The sequence below is a fragment of the Lactuca virosa genome, chromosome 7 (assembly GCF_052849685.1).
Source record: "Lactuca virosa cultivar CGN04683 chromosome 7, Lactuca_virosa_CGN04683_v6, whole genome shotgun sequence".
Taxonomy (NCBI): Eukaryota; Viridiplantae; Streptophyta; class Magnoliopsida; order Asterales; family Asteraceae; genus Lactuca; species Lactuca virosa.
Window position 1 is genome coordinate 76,133,141 of NC_136432.1, and position 21,763 is coordinate 76,154,903.

The following is a 21,763-nucleotide window of genomic DNA, read 5'->3' on the forward strand; positions in this document are numbered from 1 at the left end:
GTGTCAGAGGTTCCTTCATCTCCTGACTCTTGAAGCTCTTCAAGGTCAATCTGACTCCCACTGTCTCCTTGACTTATGAGTTCTCTTTCTCTGAAAACCCCTCTCTTAGCAATAAAGACAACATTGTCACTTGGTCTATAGAAGAGATAGCCAAAAGACTTCTGTGGATAGCCGATGAAATAACACTTCTCACTACGAGGTTCTAGCTTGTCGTGAGTCTCTCGTCTTACGAATGCTTCACAACCCCAAACCTTGATATGTGCTAACGAGGGAGCTTTCCCTGTCCACATCTCGTGAGGTGTTTTGGCAACCTTCTTGGTGGGAACCAAGTTAAGGATATGGGCGGCAGTCTCTAAGGCATACCCCCAAAATGAGATTGATAACGAAGCACGACTCATCATAGAACGAACCATGTCCAACAAGGTTCGATTACGTCTCTCAACCACACCATTCAATTGTGGCGTTCTAGGAGGCGTCAATTGCGAAACTATTCCGCATTATTTTAGATAGTCGTGAAACTCAAGACTTAGGTACTCTCCCCCTCGATCAGATCGAAGCATCTTGATTTTCCTGCCCAACTGATTCTCTACTTCATTCTTAAACTCTTTGAACTTTTCAAAGGTTTCTGACTTTTGCTTGATCAAGTAGATATATCCATATCTGCTATAATCATCAATAAAAGTCACGTAGAAGCGACAAGCGTCCCTTGTGGTGGATCTAAAGGATCCACATACATCAGTATGTATGAGATCCAATACACCCTCACCCCTTTCACATGTACCAGTAAAGGGTGACTTGGTCATCTTCCCAAGTAAACAAGATTCACACACGTCATCGTCCCTAAGGTCGAATGAATCCAAGACTCCATCCTTTTGGAGTTGGGCTATGCGTTTCTTGTTAACATGGCCAAGGCGACAATGCCACAAGCATGCTTTGTCCAAAATATTGGACGAATCAATATTCAAGACATCATTTCCTAAATTATCTACAATCAACACAGATTCATAAATCCCATTACAAGGCAATGCATTGAAATAAAAAACACCATTCAAATAAACATTAATAGAACCATTGCTATTATCAAATGAATATCTGAAACCTTATCTATGTAATCCATGAAACGAAATGATGTTCCTTGCCATATCTGGCGAATAGCAACAATTATTTAAATCTAGTCCTAACCCATTACTCAACACTAAAGAATAAACTCCGATCTTCGTGACTGGTGATGACTTCTTGTTTCCCATGATCGGGTTTATTCTCCCATGCTCCACTTCCCTACTTTTTCTTAGCTCCTGCAAATCAGAACAAATGTGGAAACCACATCCAGTATCATGCGAATGTATCTCATCCACTCGTTGAAATTCGACCCATCAAATGTCACCTTTTGACACAGGTTCATCAGCGAGAATGACCCAGAAGCGTTGTTGTTTGCGTTTGCGTTAGACATCTGAAATAGAAAGGAACAAAGTTTGATTAGAAATGAATCCCCAATTAAACACCCAAATGAGAAATTAGGGCTAGGATCCAAAAATATTATTTACAACTTAGAAAAGGGATGCTGTAATCTAAAAGTAAATAATTTGAAGGTAAGTGAATGACGATTCACTAATTTTCACCATGAAAAACGAAAAGAGATTAAGTTTTAAATGTATTTGAAAAATCCTAGATTTCTTTTGAGATTCATTGAACATTTCAATGGCATGTTTAAATCTTGATATGCACTTCAAATTTGCGACTGGGATGCCGAGGATCGCAAACAAGTTGTGAATAACCATGCGAATCAACATGGTGCACTCAATGTCTCTATCACCTAATCAATGTGCCGGTTAGCCACGCACGCTCCATTGATCTATGATAAACATCGAGCCACCCTTCGCCACCAATGTCAATCCCAAATTAGTGTGCCGGTAAGCCACGCACGCTCCACTAACGTTCGACAAGGGTACAAAGTGTAATTCCATGGAATAGCATCAATTTTCACATTTTACCCTAAAGTAACTAAGATTGGGAATTTGAAAAACATTGTAGTCACTTTGCAATATTCATTATACTTATAATGAGGAATTAAGTGCCCTATCCTATCCGTTTGGCTAACGACCCTCCACCAGTCAAGCAAGCGGTGGGTGTGAGTGTACACCCATTAAGCGCCATTTTATAGGCAACAACCTTATACCCACCTTATAGATTGGCTTCGTGAATGAGGCCTACTAGCGATAAGACTAGCTTATTCTTATACATATATATTTATTAATCTTGTAATAATATAATAGTATAGTGTTGAATTTTAAACTTGTAAAATTCTAAGGGTTTGAAATTTAAATCATTCAAAATTAAACTTTTAATCACAAAATTTTAAATTTCAAAACTTGAGGACAAGTTTTGAACTTTTCAAAACACAAGGGATCAAATAACATATAATATAAATCAAACAATTAATTTCATGATTATCTATATTTGACCTAATCCAATTTTAGTCACAAGATAATTACCAAATAATTTAAATAATCCATATTTATCATATAAAGAAACTATTATTCAAAAGATTTGAAATTATCTTCGGTTTTGGTAAGGACAATCATTTGCATACAATAAAATTCAGATTTTATTATCAAAAAACGATTTTGGCATCAATCCTACAGCAAAACAGCAAGTAAATCCCGAAACATACTCTGTCTGACTCCCGGACTCGCCGAGTCAGTCCTGGACTCGCCGAGTAGGACCAACTCGCCGAGTCCAGCTACTGGCTCGCCGAGTTGAGTCGAGCAGAGGCAAGAAAAACGATTTTCAGCAGAAAAACGACAATTGCATCACATACAACAGAAACCAATCAAGGCTCTGATACCACTGATGGGTTTTATGCATAAGAACAATCCTATGTGCTCATACAAACCCTAATGCTTGGATCTAGGTTTCTCTATTGTACATGCAATGAATCCAAGACTTGCAAACCCTAATCTAGCATATATAATTTCAAAATTAACATATAACATCAGATCTAGATGTTTACCTCTTCAATGGAAGCTTGAATCTTCTTTCTTGGAGCTTAGAGTCACAATTGTAACTCCTCTAATGGCTTACAAACACCACAAGCAAGAAGGCAACTATGAGAAAGGAGGGAGGATGCTTAATTTCGTCCTAGGGTTTCTCTTGGGAAGCAAGTGGCCGAAAATTGAAGGCTAGGGGTCTTATTTATACCGTAGGCTGCTAGGGTTTCAGTCTAAACCCTAATGGACAACTTAGTCACCAAGCAGCCCAAGGAACCTTCTGGAATAAGGCCTTGGACGAAAATATGATGATCCTTCATCATAATTTCGTTCCCCCTTAGTCCATTAGGTTTCCCAGCCCAAAACTCAACTATCACACATTTGACAGTTTATGCCCCTTTATTTAATTAATCTCTTTTAGTCACCAAATTAATTCCTAATTAATTTATGACTAATACTAATTAAATAAATATGATTTCTCCTTTAATATATTATTCTTATAATATATTAATAAACCATAATATCCTCTCTCTTTCCTTAAATTACCTTGTCAAGTTGCTTTGGTGAAGGCAACCCAAAAGGACCATGCATAACCGGGTCAAGTATATACCAAATATAGTTACGGGCTTAGACACTAATCCAACATTATGCTATTATGATCTGTTAGATCGGTTTGTCTGTCTATAGACTATTATGTGATTATCTGATATATGTGCACATGTTTGATTAGTGGTTGAGGCTTATCTGCTTTGTGCGAGAGCCAACAGACCCGAGCATTCCAACCCGATGGTTGTGGGCCGTGAGTATTCCATCATGAGGATGATTGGACTCGTAGTATGTGGGCATTCCAACCCGATGGTTGTGGGCCGAGGGTATACCATCCCGAGGATGACTGGACCCATAGTATGTTGGCATTCCAACCCGATGGTTGATTGGACCCATAGTATGTTGTTTGTAATTATGTGTATATTGTTGTGTGTATCGGTATTTTGGGGGAAACTCACTAAGCTTCGGGCTTACAGTTTTGGATTTTGTTTCAGGTACTTCAGATGATCACGGGCAGACGAAGGCGTGATCGTGCACCTCCTATCATTTTTATGATCTTGATTTTTGGGATACTCTGATGTCTAAACTATTTTGAAAACACTTTGTAATAACTTAATGGTTTTGAATGGTTGAAAAAGTTTTAAATTGGCCTGATTTTTATGGATGTTACACTTGTGGCTATTTTTGAAGGCTAAATTATTGTAGTGCCTAGCTCGGATCCTGTACTTTTGGCTGATGCGATTTCTGGTGATAACTTCTTGTATACTAGACTTCTAGTGTACATTGATAACTTTTTATAAAATGAAGAATGGAATGTATATTTTGGAGTGTACCTGGTATGAAAACTTGGGCGTTACGATAAAAGTGCCATTTTTTGAGTATGTACCAATGTTTCTTAAGGGATCCAAATGCTCGCTTGACATCCTTCCTAGATCTCTCCTGGGGCCTCTTGAATTTTTTCCATCTAGAATCATTTGGACATGAAAATGTTTTAACAAACACATCATACTCAGGATAGATCCCATCAACAAGATAATAACCATACTTATATGATGTTCTATGCACTTGAAAAAAAGAATCTGTTATAGATCCGTCATATATGCTGTTGAATATCAGTGAACACTTAAGAACATTGATGTCGTTAATCGAATTGGCAGAACCAAAAAGGCATGCCAAATCCACTGATCCCGTGATACCACCACTCCAAGCATGACCATTGGGTGACCATGATCACATTACATAAATTGATCATGGTGTGAGGTAGGGCAATTTTCCCATGCCTAATGGAGACAATCTTACAATCTAGACTTCCTATCATTCCAAGAAAGCCATGCATGCTAGCATGATGGGCTTGCAATTGCAAAAGGTCTTTACATTTTGGCTTACGTAAATATTTTGGACCTTAAATCTCAATCACATGTTTACAAAAATAGTATAAACTATCTTGTGCGATCATAGCAGACATCCTAAAACTCTCGTCTAACACATCAGGAGGGATGCCATATGCTAATTGATGAATTGCGATTGTGTATTCTTTTAAGGGAGTAAAATCGGGTGTACCTCTTGCATCAAAACATTGTTGGAAATAACTATACTCCATCATAAAATCTTCGACTATACATTCATATAAATGTTTGAACATTTTGAACCGCCTTAGAAAATAGTAGCCTTCAAAAAGTGGCATGCTCGTCAAAGTAGTCTTGCATCAAGCGTTGGTGGGTAGATTCACAGTTTCTCTTAATTTATGTTCGTGATCTTCATTGCGAACTTTCAACTTCGTCATTGCGTAAAGCGTTTTGCGTTTGCTGCACTATTTGAGCAACACCAACAACAACTTCAAGCATAAGTTGAAATTCTTCAGAAGACGAAGATGATGACATTTTCTAGTAATTTTGAGAGAAATATATAGAAATATAGAAGAATTGGATTTAGGTTTGATAAAATAAAGGTTGTGAGATTTTATTTATAGGTAAACAAGAATTTGTTTTATTAAAACTTTGACTGTTTAAAGCTTAGGAGAAGAGAAAGTGGAGTAAAGAAGAGAGAGTGAGTATGCGGCAGAATCTCGCCGAGTGCGGCCAAACCACGACGGAGACCGCATGGTGGGGGCGGTGTTCCCACCATTCACCATGGTAAAACCACAACCAAACAGTAGCCAAACTGTGTAGTCTGAGGACGATCTATCGTGCCTTGAATGTGTATAGGTTATAATGTTCTTTTGAAAAGCTGACGACATGCAGCTACTCGTGTAAACACGTTAACTGAAACCATGTGTCATAATCATTGTCAGAATGCATGTTTCTTGCTATCATAAAAAGCGCATCAGAAAAGATAGCCCAAGAAAGATGATTGCAACTGGTCATGAAAAGCGTATGCGTCAGACTTATGCTCAGAAAGCGCATCTTGATAGTTGTGTCACAGAAAACGTGTGTATAGATGTATGCATGTATCGGAAACTATGCATCTCTAAGAAAGCATGTTTGTAAGATTTGAAAAGGTGTGTCCGAGGTCGCATCCATCAGAAAAACCGAAGAAGATGACATAGTGCAGAATGTAGATCCAAAATCAATCCGACGACATAGTGCATGTCCAGTAGTGGTGGGATGAGCTATAATGGTTTTCAGTGGAGGCAATGAAGGAGACATGTTTGGAGAAAAACTAAAGAAGATGAAGCTAAGGCGTTGTTCCATAATGTAACCTTTGAGTTCCAATTATGTTTTTCCACTCTTTAATTAGGGGTTTTATAGTTCATAATAAAGGAGAAGGATGAGGCAAACCAGGAAACCATTAATCGCGATCGATGGAATTTGAGATCTGGATTTAATTGCGGGGGGACCCAACGTGTTTCTTTTTGGAAAGACGTGCCTGGCCCATGGTCCGAATGATTCTTTTAGGGTTTTAGGGGTATTTAAAGGCCATGTATCCGTAGGGATAGATCATTCTCAACCTCCATCACCCCTTAAGCGATCTTTCAGAAACTTTAATCTACTCCCTCTTGTTTTGAGCTTGGTTTCCATTTGTGATCTCATTTTCCTTGGATTGATATGAAGCTTAAAGATCAAAGGTTTTCTTGTGTGCATTGAAGGAAGGCTCAAGTGTAGATCCAACAAGGTTGCACATTTTGTAGACCTTTGTACATATAAAGCTTCAATCTTTCTATTTGAATCATTAGATATTGTCATGTTTCTTGTTATGCTGTTTTTGGTCCCTTTTGTTGGTGGCTTTGGAGTTGAAAGAACTCCAACACCATTTAATCACTTTTGGATGCTCCTTGGACCTCTTGGACTAAGAAAGTTGAGGTCTTTTTCTCTCCCTTAAAGCCATGCAAGTTTGTTAAGAGTTTTAGATCATTTTAGAGCGTAAAGTTTAGATCTTGATTGCTTAGGGATGTCTTAATGGATAAAGGTGGAAACTTTATTCATCAATACCTTATTAAAGATCAGATCTGGGAGTTAGAGCCTTGAGTTAATGGATCAAGTCATTTCACCTTGTGATAAAGGTCTAGATGCGACGCGACATTCCTTGGTGCGTCACACTTTTTAAGGTTTTCAGAGGCGTTTCTGTTTTAGCTTGAGATCCAGATTACTTTGTTGGTAGTGGGTGCGAAGTGCCCGTTTGACAAGATGTTGATTTTTTGAATTTTTGACTAAGTTTGAATTTAGGTCAAACTTTAAGGTTTTAGGTCATAGAGTGAGGTTTGACATTTTATTTAATGTTTAGGTGGTTTGTAGTACCAAACTTCACATTTCCTACGAGCTATGGTGATATCCGATTATCCTTAAGGTGAGTGTTCTCATTATGCTATGTAGGGCACGAGATGTTAATGTGTATGCTTGTTGTCTTTGTGACTCTTGCTAGTATGTTTATGTGCTTGTTAGGCGATGCCTGTTTATGTGCTTTTTGGGAGAGGCCTGTTTATGTGCTTCATGCACATGGCCCGTTGATCTTCTATGTTGGGCGGGTCCCATTATTCTGTACATGGTCCAATACTCATGGCGAGGCTTAATATTCTATGATGTTTTGGTATCTTGGGGAACTCACTAAGATTTATGCTTACGGTTTTAAGTTTAAATTATTTCAAGTTTTCTGGTAGCAAAGAGAAGGGCACGGATAGATTGACACGCATCCGTTAGAGATTTCCACACTTAATAATGTAACGTTCAAAACTTGAGGTACATTTTAATCTATCAAATTTTGAATTTTAGAAGTTGCCACGACATGGTGAAGGATCGCCATGACGTGGCGAGTCATTTTTGAGTCATGAATGGATTTGACGCGCCATGGCCTGGCAGGTATGGGCCACGATGTGGCCGCCGCTGATGACTAAACCCTACATTTTCGGGCTTTGCGGCCTATTTAAAGGAATAAGGAGGCTATGGTTTGCTCACCCTCAGCCTCCAACCGCCTCCTAAAGTTCGGAAGAAACCTTAATATCCTTCCTCCATTGTTGAAGCCCTTTTTGTTCTCTTGGAAGTCTTTTGAAGGAAGAAGGAAGAGGAAGTGACCAAGATTCAGCAAGAAAGTCTTCATTCTTTGTCCTAGCACTCTTGTGGACCTTTGTAAGTGTCCCAGACTCGATTTTTATCATGATAGGTTGCTAGATCTTGAGTTTTGTCTCTTAATCTTCATATTCTAGTTAGTTGGAGTGGTGAGATCTCATAAAGTTTGCAACTTTATGAATCTTTGGATCTTTTGGTATGATTATGGTTTTGGATCTGAAGTATAGTTGAGTTTTTGAGCCATGCATGTAATTCTTATCAAAAACCCTTATTTTTGACTCTTTATGGCTTCAAGACATGCATGTCCATTAAACACCGACTTTCATGATGGTTTTGGTACTAAAAACCCTTCTGGAGTAAATGAGCTAAGGACTTTGTAGAGTAAGTGCTTAATGGGTGAATCCATGTCTTATTTAATCTCTTTGGAACCTAGGGTTTGAGATTTTGACGCTTTTGGGTGACCTTAATGGATAAAGTTGGAAACTTTATCCTTCTAGACCATGTTTCAGACCAGATCTGAGCTTTGGAGCTTTGGGAATCGAAGAAAACAGCTTAACCCGTTAAGCTGTTGGACGCCTAGTGCCCACGACATAGATTTAGGTCGCCACGACATGGTGACTGAGAAAATCGTGACTGTCTCGAAGTATGAGGGCCACGGCTTGGCCATGGATGGCCATGACGTGGCGGTTGACTAAAGTCAACATTGACTGTTGGCTTTGACTGTTGACTTTTGGCTTGAGTTGACTTTTGGTCAAACACCTAGTTTTGGAAGAAGAGCTAAGGGTTTATCTGGTTTATCTGTATAGGTGGAGCATAACATCGGTATTCTGGAAGTGAGAGCAGTAACAGTTGAGCATTGATTGAGAGGTGAGTCCTCTCTCCCTACTTGTGGGTCGAAGACACCAATGTCGACCCACTGGATTGTGCTATGTAGGATGCTAGCTATCTTTGTGACTCTTACATGTATGATTGGGTTGAAAGAAACCCTAGGGCTGGGCGCATGTATGTTTGATTGGGTTGAAAGAAACCCTAGGGCCCGACGCATGTATGCATTATATTAGGTTGAAAAATACCCCAAGACTGGGCCCATGATTATATGTTAGGTTGGAATATACCCCAGGGCTGGGCTCAATTGTATGTATGGTATGTGGTATTTTGGGGAAATCACTAAGCTTTGTGCTTACAGTTTATGTTTATGGTTTCACGTACTTTCGGTACGAAAAGGAAGGCCCCAACGTATGACACGGCATCCCCCTCATGATTCCACACTTATGATTATTTTTACTCTAATGATTTGATACTTTGTATTGTGGTTGACTTTGAGACATATGATGTATGGAACTAATGGTTTTAAAAATAAAAAAGAAATTATCATTGTTTTTGGGATGTTACAAATAACTCTTATGTTTTTACTCCGATTAATCTTTTGAAACAAATGCTTTTATTTTAGACCTGTAAAGTTGGACTTTGAACAAATGTTGTTAATATTAAATGAAAATTTTGCGGCAAAATTTGGGACGTTACACATAGGTTCCGGGGACATTAAATTTTAGATCAGGGCAGTTGTCATGTTATGCTTGGCTGCTAAGACGATCCAATTATGTTCGGTAGTGATGTATGGTTAGACGTTGTGGCAGCGGTTGCTGAGGATTTAATGATTTAGGGGGGAGAGAGAGAGAGAGAGAGAGAGAGAGAGAGAGAGAGAGAGAGAGAGAGAGAGAGAGAGAGAGAGGCCATACTTTTATTTATTCATTTTAATTTATTAATAATTATAAGAACAATAAAATAATTAAAAAAATAAATTTATAAGTATATTATAGTCACTCATTTCTGATTTGGGACGTAAAATACAACAAATTTATGCCACAAGAACGGTCCTGAATACAAAAAAGAAAGTTAGGGACAAGACACAAGGTTTTAACCAAATCGTACCCGCGATTTTAGTAACTTAGTCTATTTCTTTATGATAAAAAATGAAGTCTAAGTACTTTAAAATTTGAAGTCCAAAGTTTAAACTGTGTTTTGCTAAATAAATTAATATCATAGTAAAATCAAATCATTCTGTAGATTACTTTTGTATTATTATTCTTTGCTTAAGCCATATTATATATGGGAATACGTGGGAATGATGCAACCTAAAAGAAGCATTTGTGGGCACCACAAATTTATATTTTTATAAGAAAAAGAGGAGTCCTTGCTTGATCGCTTTCATCCAATTGCTGGACATTCTGACTCAAGCAACACATGCAACACTGGGATTTCACTGCATCACTCCGTCCAATTGTAAAATTCCTTGGTAAATTTATTTTGTAATTAATATTATCCGCTTAAGATTTTATTATTTGTGGGAATTACTTAGGGATGATGCAATCTTAAAGTGTCTTTTGTGGGTACAACAAATCAACTCCATCTTTCTATATAATTATGTAAGAAGATGGAATGCGATCGACAGAAACGGAAAAAACTCATACAAATATGGCAAGCTCAAGCTTTAATCCACATGTCACACTCGAAGTTGGAGAAGAAGAATACCCATATCCATACCCATCAATTCTTTCTGCAGCAAGCTTTGTAAGTGTGAAGCTGAGTGGTAGGGACAAGTATGCAATGTGGCAAAAACAGATGCTATGTCTCTTAAAGAGTCATGAAATGGTTGGTTTCATTGATGGGACGTTCGTAAGAAGTACTGAAACCAGTGTTTCCGGGAAGGAGAAAGTGGGTGACCATCAAATTCACAGGCTGTGGGCAAGATCAGATGCTCTTGTCCAAGGTTGGATCCTTGGTTCTCTATCTGAACAAACACTTGGCTATGTTATGCATCGACTCACAGATATTGCAGATTTTAGTGCAAAACATGTATGGGATGAACTCCATAGTATGTATGGTCCTGTTGTTCTTCCACCACTGCCTATTGCTACAGGTACTATATCTTTTTTACACTACTTAATACTCATAGCTTTTACTATATAATCACCAAAAAAAATTATTCAACCAAACACCTGTTGAAACAAAGAAGGTGATATTACGTATCTAGGGAAAAAAAGGTATGAGTGGTGCTAAAATAGATCAAGGATGTTCCCTGTTCTTTCCTCCTTACCCCCCTCCTCCTCGATCTGCAGATATGCATCTCATTGTTTTTTTTCTTCCTCCTTTCAAATCCCTGAAAGTTAGATTTAGATTAGTTTGGACTACACCACATATTTTCTCCACCTATTAATTAGTTTTTTGTTACCTTCATTACTAAATGTAGATTTCGATCAACAAGAAGAAGAAACAAGAACAAGGGTACACCATGCTTTATATCACGCTACTCTAACAGGATATTCGAATCACATTGATAACGTTTTGAGGAGAAATAAGGAAGTTACAGTGATAGACAAAATCATTAACAATGGCAACACAGCAATTCATATAGCAGTTGGTACTTCCAAGACGCCAGGATTCTTAGAGTATTTGTTGGAACTGACACCGGAGAACACACAACTACTGGATGTGCGGAATTCAGATGGAAGCACGCTACTTCATGTTGCTGCTATTGTTGGCAACACTGAAGCTGCTAAGATCCTGGTGGCAAGGGACCCACATTTGTTGTTTGCCAAGGACAACGAGGGTCACACACCACTAGCCATAGCTCTTTCTAATATGCATACCCAGACGTCTCAATTTCTGCTGCATCACGATATTGGCATAAAGAAGGATACTTTGTTTTCCGGCAAAAGTGGTGATCACCTTCTCGTTATTGTTATTTCTTCTAAAGATTTTCGTAAGTGTCTATAAAATCAAGATTCGAATATTAAGAAAAAACCAATACGGCTAACTTTAATTTGATATATGTAGGCTTTGCATCTGTTTTGCTGCGGCGTTACACAACATTGCATAGTGACTCTGTGTTAATGGCCATAGCACAGAATTTCCCATGCAAACCCAATATATGTAGGTTTGTTGATTTTGCGTGCTTCTTTGTCTTATCAGATTAATTGTAACTTGTAAGACCTCTCTAATGAACTTCCTGTACATTTCTATGCTGAAGGGACTTATAATATACCTACTAGCGTAGTTCTCAGTACAGCCGCAGATTATATTATTCCACTATGTGGCCATCGGCTGGAAATAATAATGAGGCCATTTATTCTTGGTAGGTCATGAGTTCATATCATGTTCGATAAATATTTGTTGTGTTGTACTTGCTATCTATTACTAACAACCCATATTGAAAAAAAACTCATAATTTTTTTTGGTAAGTTTTAAAATTTCATAACCCCATAATTCTAACAAATTTTCTATTGCGTAATGCAGTGAGTTATTGGATTGTTATGCTTTTCCCAGTAATCCTTTTGATGTTAGGTAAGATGATTCAACAATTACGGTCATTATATCACCAAAAGTACAAGAGAAGAAAGTCTATTTATTTGCTTGTGATGCTTTGCAGTGTCGCTATTCGTGAAAGAGAGATTGCGAACTCATTATGACGCTATCATGCTGTTAAAAAGTGTATGTTTTTTATTGAAGAAACACACAGACCCGAGCCCTTATTACACAAATCCGATTCTTGAAGCTACAAGACAGAATGCATACAAAGTTGTAGAGGAGGTTGTGTCCCACTTCCCAAATGCAATTTGGAGTACCAATGAAGATGGTTATAATATTATTCAGTATGCTGTGATAAGTCGCTCAGAAGAAGTTTACAACCTAGTTTATCAAATGAGCGAACATAAGAATGTCTACAGAACAATCAAAGATTCTTCTGGGAACAACCTCCTGCATTTGGCTGCAAGATTGGCCCCGTCCAACAAACTGAATCTTATATCAGGTGCAGCTTTACAGATACAACGTGAATTACAATGGTTTAAGGTACAGAAATATCTTATTATTCAAAAGTTGAATTTTATGCCACCTACATATAATGTTTTAAGAAACAAAATTATTTACGGATTGTAATCTTGTAGGAAGTTGAAGGATTTGGATGTCCTTTGAACATTATACAAAAGAACTCTTTTGGCGAAACACCTCATATGGTGTTTACAAGAGAACACAAAGACTTGGTGGTTGAGGGTGAAAAATGGATGAAGGCCACTGCAGAGTCATACACAATTACAGCTGCATTGATCACCACGATTGTGTTTGCAGCAGCAATTACTGTCCCAGGAGGAAACAATCAGGACACAGGCATACCACTTTTTACTAACATCATTGCTTTCAGAATATTTGCAATATCAGATGCCATCTCATTATTCACGGCTGTTACTTCATTGTTAATGTTTTTGTCTATTCTGACTGCACGTTTTGCTGAACAAGATTTTTTGTTCAAGCTTCCTACAAAGCTGATAATTGGTTTGGCCACCTTGTTCATCTCAACGACAACCATGATATTAGCTTTTGGTGCAACTTTGTATCTGGTGTTTGGACAAAGCAACTCAAAGATTATCATTCCAATTGCCTTGCTCACATGCCTACCAATTACTTCTTTTGTAACTCTGCAGTTCCCTCTTGTCATTGACTTGATCAAAGCCACATATGGTCGTAGTATTTTTGGTAAGAAAAGAGATAAGCCCTTCTATTAGATTTTTCACGATAATAGAATAACGGACTAAGTATAGTTGAAAAGTGGTAGAAAATACTCAGGTCATTTTGGATTTGATATGTGTTGGTCCTTACTATGTCAATTTGGAATTAAAGATCAAATCATTGTAAAGGTTATTTTTAGCAGCTCAAAAGTATTATATATATAAAAAAATAAAGTCAATGGAAAAGAGGCATGAGTACATGAAAAAGGAGAACAACAAGAATCCTTTAACAAAGAAGAAAAAAACTATACAACTACAGCGAAAAAACACCGCAAAGTAAACTGTTGAGTATAATAAACTGTAGAGTATAAAAGATGCGATAAACACACAATAAAGATGCGAAGAAAAAAAGTAAGAACATATAAAGATTTATGTGGTTTACATGGTCAAAGCAATCATGTTAATCCACATACAAACTAGAGAGATTTTATTAGATGCATATAATGTAACGCCTCTGGTACAAGTACTAGAAAAGTGTTTATCTTTTAAAACTAGGCGAATCTCCGCGCGTTGCGCGAGAATAGAATTATATAATTAAAATAATAACTTTTACCAAATTATTATTTAATATTTCTACTTTGAAACAAAATGTTAGTAGTAATGCAAACATATAGTTAACATATTAGTTTTATTAAACATTATAGTTTAATTTTTAAGTCATTGTGATATATACAATTATTTGATAATTTTATAAACCGTTTAAAATTGTGTAAAATATATATCAAATGAATGATAATATAACGGGTAACAAAACGTATGAACAAAAATATGAATTGCAACTTTTTGTAATATAAAAATAGAAAAACATCTATTATAACATTTGTATTAAAAAAGATATATATATTCAACGAATAATAAAAAATATGAAAAATAAACACTATAACTTTTAATAACATAAAAACACTAAAACATCTATTATAACATTTATATTAACTCTTCATATTTAAATCACAAATCTCTTCAAATCCATTAATGTTTTTAATGAGCAAAACTTTACAACCTTATAAAAGAAAGGAAAATAAAAAGTTATTAGTGATTACTAATTAATAATCATAAGTTATAAACTCTTTAGTTGTAACTAATAAATATACATAATATATAAAACTTTTGAGTTGTAGTGTGAGTTTCAAATGAATGCGGTACTTGGAAATGTGTATTTATTATTATTATTATTATTATTATTATTATTATTATATTCGTCTAAATAATTGGTTTTGATTCATCATTTTAATCTCTTCAATTATTAAACATAAAGATATTTAATTATAAATTTATAAGATACATAGGTGCATATACATGTTAAACAAATAACATATAATATATAGATTTTTTCGTAAATGTCATATGTAATTCTTGTCGTAGTAATATGGATAAATTACTTTCATATGAAGAACATATCATGATAAGTCTATCATAATTACATATCAAATGTTCAAAATCATGTTATCTTTTAAATATTGTCTTTTAAATATGTTGTGTAGGATAACCCAACAAAAAAATAATAGAAAATAAACATAATCAAAATAGAAAAACTACAATCAAATTAATAAGAGCATTGGGTGGTTGAATATATAAATAAAGATGTTACATAAACATAAATTTAAATCAAAAGAAAAAACTAACATTCATCAACTTTGCTCAAACAAAAAAACCTATATCCATTTTATGAATCTTCTTTCTTCATTTAACACCATTCAACCATAGAATCTTGATGACAATTCTTAACTAACCTGCAATCAAAATATTTTTCTTGAAAAAGAAGAATCAGAAAGATATTCCAAGCAAAACATTGATGTTTGGAGAGTCACATTCAAGATTGAGTAATACACACAAATCACATATAAATATTAAATGAGAAACTGAATATAAAGAAAGAATAGAAAAGCTTCATTTGTTTTGGTTGAAAGAAAAAACCATATTACAATTACCATCGATGCGACATAACCCATTTCTTCAAATCATCATATTTGGATCGTGAATGCTTCAACTATATGAAAAATTTTGAATCACAATATCTTCAAATCCTTCTTACATGTAAGATTTTATATAACACAAAAGACACAAAAGATTGGCCTTTTTATAGTAAACTTTTCACTAAATGCTAATTAAACATAATATAAGTTATAAAACTTTTGAGTGTTAAATCATAATTAAGAAAACTTTTGAGTTGCATTAGTTAAAAAAGGGGGTTTCAAATGAATGTGGTTTGAGGAAGTTAAAAAAGGCGGTTTCAAATGCATGAGATTCAAGAAAAAATGCTAGCTTTATAAGTATGTATGATCATTTAATATTTTGGAATATTTCATGCATAATTTGGCCCCAAAATATTAAAACACAAGTTTTAATTAAATCAAGTATGAGAGTATTACATTTAATATCATCAAACAATGGTATAAAGTGAACCATAGATCTCATTACCTGATAAATGTCCAAGCTTATACCAACCAAAGACTTCATCTTCATCTTCGAGTAGGGGTAAAAATAGTACATTAGGCTTGGGAAGCCTAGTGGGTCATTAGGCTTAGGAATCCTAATGAGTTATATCAGAATCCAACTACATGATGAAATTGGGTAATGAAAATAACCAACTCCAAGGTCATGATTTCCAAAAACATTTGTAAAAACATTTCATAAATATTAAACCATTTTTCAAAACAATTCCCAACAACATATAAGTTTATGAGTAGATGAATGGATATACAAATGATGCATTGCACATGAACCTAATCACAACCCAAAACTCTCTAATCTCAATTAAGACCTTCATATTCTAGTCTTTATTCACAATTAAGCTCATAACTAGCTTACAAAGATAGAAAGTGTTCCCTGGGTCAAGTGAGCCCATGAGTCACAATAAGCCCACATCTAGCTTATTATGAATGAAAAAGTGTTCACTTATCAAATAAGCTCATATCTAGCTTACAATAAGCACATATCTTATAATGTGGGAAAATGTTCCCTTTGTAAGTAAGCCCATGTCTAGCTTACAATGGGCCCATATCTAGCTTAAAAACTAAGAGAGAAAATGTTCCCTTTGTCAAGTAAGCCCATATCTAGCTTATAATAAACTCATATCTAACTTATAAATTATATAGAGGAAAAATGTTCCCTTTGTCAAATAAGGCCATATCTAGATTATGAAGAGGGAAGATGTTTCCATTGTCAATATTTAGATATTACATAAGTCTCAACCCAACCCTAATATGATACATACACATAGGGTGTTCAACTAACATTTCAAATCAATATAGCATTTTCTCAGTCACACATATTTAAAACTCATTTCATGCAAATGGATAAACATGCCATAGGGTTACGTAACAATCCATATATATATATATATATATATATATATATATATATATATATATATATATATATATATATATATATATATAGCCATTCAAACAAGTGATAGAGGAAATGTACTTTAGGTAAGTACTCAACTAATCAACAAGTTGTGATGTTAAATTTATCTTGCTTCGATGATCTAATAACCTCTTATTCAACACCTAATGATGTGTGTATATATATATATATATATATATATATATATATATATATATATATATATATATATATATATATATATATATATATATTTGTAAGTTGACCTAAAAACTGCCAATAAGTCCAAACCCGAAAACTCTTACAAATCTAGCCCATGACGCATTTTAATGTCGTATCCGATATAGGAATTAGCCCATAATTTTTTTTTCTTATTGACTATAGGGTTAAAAGGGTGAATCACTCTCCATAACTTAACAATCTCGAACTTGAAGGTTGATTTATGAAACTACTGCCATCCAATATATAAGTCTATAACCTGATCTCTCTCTAGTTCGTGCCTTCTCTTCAGTTGCTTGGAAGGCCGGTTAAAGACAGACACAACTTAAATTTCTCTATTGTTGTTAGATTTTCATGGCATAAATACACATGATAAAGGCAACAGAAATAACAACATAACTTATGTGTACATGCACCACATGATCTAGGTTTTACTAGTTATAGCAAACTACTTGCAACATTGAACTAAAAAAAAGATAGAATACATACCTCTTGACTCTTTGATTGTGTTCTCATAACTGCCAACTCTTGTGACGGATGAAGGACCCAAAGTAGAATCACTCTAATGTAGTCATACCCAAAACTCCAAGAAGCTAATTAGGATTAACCATGGTTTAGGGTTTTTGCGATAATTATTTATCCCTAGGGGAGGGGTTATAATTTTCGCAGAAGGAGAGAAGGAGAGAGAGGTGGACGAGTTGAGAGAAGGAAATCAACAACTAGGGTTTGATCCTTACTAGTCTATTTATAGGCAACATATACCTCCTAAAGGGATTCAAACTATTAGGGATTATCCTTTCCTTATTCAAAATGTGCCTTATCCATATCCAGGGAAGCCAAAACTATTCTTACCATATATCCAGGAGCTTCTGGAATATTCTAATTAATCACTAGGATTTAGTTAATATCCAAGCTCTTTAATTAATTAAAATTATTTGATTAATTCCAAAATAAATTCCAATTAATTTGTTAATTACTTGATAAATTAACATCTTATTTTTTTGCTCCATTTCCTTATAGCTAATTATGTTATGAGGCCAACCCAAAAAGACATTGCTGTTATTAGAACTATTACCAAACTGTTAATGACCCTGAACATTATTTCCAACAGTCTCTCACTTGAACATGAACACTATTTTCAGCAGTCTCCCACTTGAATAATTCATTAACTTTTTAAGGTCATAATACTTCACTAACAATTAAAAAGTAGTCATCCAATGTAACTACCAAACCCTGATATGAATTAAAATTTAGTCTTTAGATAAGTGATCAAATATTCATTTATTATAGATATCTGTATGAACATGAGACATGGATAAAAATCAATCTTAATGTTCAAAATTCTGTTTCTCGATAAAGATTTCAGATGATCATATCTTACTTCTGAATTGAACACTTCAAATATCATCACCTAATCATCGAGGGGGACCATATATATCGCTTCCCAGTTATGTGAAAGAACAAATAAATTTTGACTACATAGTTTTTATCTAATAGTTATATCATACATGGACATACCCTTTATGACTGCTAATTATGGATAATGTTGGAGCTGACCAATGCACAACATATTTCACAAGAAAAACTCACCCAATATGTAACCCACTTTGAAGAATAAGATATATTATCATCTTATAATTTCTCGTGACTAGAACCATGAAGTAATCTCTAATTGCAGGTTGTTCCAATACTTAAAATCTCTATTTTTAAGTACTCATGAGTGTTAACGTAATCTCTATGCAATGTCCAAACTAGATGAACAATCATCCCATACTCATGACAGTCTTTCTTCTCTCACTCACTTCCTAGAATGCGACCGAATGTTGAGGTTTGTAATTGTTTTAATATTCTGGAAGTAGGTTCAAAACATGCGAAAGTGAAACATAGAAATTAATAACACAACTTTGACAACAATATAAGCTCTTTATTAAGTCACCACAAAATAAACACCAAAACAGTTAAAATTCATACTGTTATATGTTTCAAAGTAAATCAAACTAATCAACTAAATTATTACATCTGATCATTCTCGAGTCTCATGCTAATGGTCCTAGCATGACCATCATGCTTGTCACTTGATAATGGCTTTGTGAACGGATCTACATAATTCTATTATGATGATACCCTATCCATGAGGATGTCTCCGTCTTCCACTCCATGACAAACATAGTGGTACTTTCTGTGTATGTGTAAAGAATTACCATGGTCCTTAGGTTCCTTAGTTAAAGCGATTGCATCTTCGTTATCACAAAAGATCTCCATAGTTTATTTGATGCTCGGTACAACTCCAAGATCACCAATGAAGTTCTTTAACCATGTAGCCTCTTTTGCAGCTTCGCTAGCTGTAATATACTCTAACTCTCATGTCTAGTCTACCACTATATTTTTCTTGGAACTTTTCCATGTAACAACTCCTCCATTTAGTAAGAACACCCATCCTGATTGTGAACATGAGTTGTCCCTGTCAGTCTGGAAACTCGCATCAATATAACATGTAACTCATAACTCTTTTCTACCTTGATAGAATTAAAACATATCCTTAGTTCTTTTCAGACACTTAAGGATATTATTTATGACTGTCCAATGACTGTTGCCAGGGTTCTCCTCATATCGACCCACCATGCTTATGGAATATGAGCCATCAAGTCTAGTACATGTCATGTCATACATGATCGATCCTAAGACTCATTATTTGTAGGTCTTCCTCAATACTGGGTGATTGATCCTTACTTAATTTTATGCCATGTTGCATGGGTATATACCCTTTCTTATAATCTTGCATTTTGAATCTTTTCAAAACTATATATATATATATATATATATATATATATATATGTATATATATATATACTCTGGCTTAGCCCAATTAAATGTTCAGATCTGTCTCTATAGATCCTTATGCCCAATATATAAGCTGCATCTCCTAAGTCCTTTATAGCAAAACATTTTCAAGCCAAGTCTTCACACTTTTCAATGTTGGAATATCATTTCCTATAACGAGTATGTCATTGACATACAATACTATAAAGACTACATTAATCCTACCGGCTTTGACATATATACAAGACTTATCCTTACTTCTAGAAAATCCAAATTCATTGACCTTTTCATGAATGCAAAGATTCAGGCTATGCGATGCTTGTTTGAGTCCAGAAATGGACCTCTCAACCTTTCACACTTTATTAGAATGTTTTGGATCAATGATGCCTTTGGGATGTGTCATGCATACATCCTCTATCAGTTTGTCATTAAGGAAAGCAATCTTCACATCTATTTGCCATATTTCATAAGCATAGAAAGCAACTATGGCAAGTAATATTCTAATAGATTTAATATTGGTCACTGGTGAGAAGCTTTCCTCATAATAAATTCCTTGAGTTTGAGTACAACCCTTTGCTACCAACCTAGATTTAAACGTGTGTACATTCCTATTCATGTCAATCTTCTTCTTGAAGATTCATTTGCACCAACGGTTTTAAGAACAAGTGTACAATCAACCCAAGTCTAAACTTGGTTATCATGCATGGATTGAATTTCAATTTCCATACGCTCTTTCCATTTAGAAGCCTCAAAACGTTTCATCGATTCCCTATAGTTGGACACCATAGAATTTAGGAGGAAGAAAAACTATATTAGATATGCAAGGAGGTAGATTTGGAATTATGCCGGTTTGTTCAATAGGTTGTTCAACCTTGGGTTGAGTACTAGTCTCAACTGCAGGTTCTTCGTTCAACTCTAAAATTTCTTCAAGATCAACTAGGCTCTCACCAGTTTCTTTGGACATGAGCTCCCTCTCATGGCAGAAGCCCCTTCGAGACACAAACACTTTGTTCTTAGAAGCATTATATAACAAGCAGTGTTGCAGAAATCGGCCTTGGCGGCCGATTAATCGCTTGACGGCCTTGAACCGATTACGATTAGGGTGCTTGGCGGAAATTGGTCAAAATCGATCAAACTCGGTCTTGGCGGTACTCAGCGGTCATAGGAGGAAAATATTTCAAAAGTTCAAAATTTTTAATTTTCAAATATTGCACCAATATTTTAAATTTTCAAATTTGTAAGTTTTCAAAATTTAAAATATTATATTAAAATTTTCAAAATTTCAAAATTTTAAATTTTCAAATATTTAATTTTTTAGGAAATGTTCAATTTTTAAATAATTTTATTAATAATTTATGGTCTCCGATTAATCCCCGCCAAGTCCGATTAATTTCTTATCGCCAGTCGACCGCTGAGCTACCGCCGAACGTTTTTACAACTTTGATAACAAGTATCCAAAAGACTTTTGAGGATAGCCCACGAGATAACTGTTGGAAAGTGTGTCAAATGTCATTAACTATTTGTAATATTTCTAATAGTAATAGGGTCCTTTTGGGTTGCCCTCAAGACCCAAATTGAGTAGAATAAATAAAGGAGAAATTGGTTTATTAATTATTATGGTTAATAATTAATTAGAAACTAATTGGAAATAAATTTTGGGAATTAATTAAAAGTTTAATTAATCAAAGGGTTGAATATTCAATTAATCAATAGTTGGTTGATCAGGAATATTCCAGAACCCTAAGAAGAAGGCTGCTGAATCCCATAATGATTACTATCG

At 35.1% G+C, this 21,763-nt stretch overlaps 1 protein-coding gene across 1 annotated transcript; it reads left to right on the forward strand.

Annotated features, from left to right (window-relative positions):
- The first annotated feature begins 10,263 nt into the window (after positions 1-10,263).
- LOC145125340 (uncharacterized) lies at positions 10,264-13,731 on the forward strand. The gene is made up of 7 exons (XM_079060806.1): positions 10,264-10,952; positions 11,283-11,795; positions 11,870-11,965; positions 12,063-12,167; positions 12,329-12,376; positions 12,462-12,883; positions 12,979-13,731. Exons 1-7 carry the CDS (start codon positions 10,472-10,474, stop codon positions 13,591-13,593), a joined length of 2,280 nt encoding a protein of 759 aa, XP_078916932.1. The 5' UTR covers positions 10,264-10,471; the 3' UTR covers positions 13,594-13,731.
- The last annotated feature ends 8,032 nt before the right edge of the window (positions 13,732-21,763 follow it).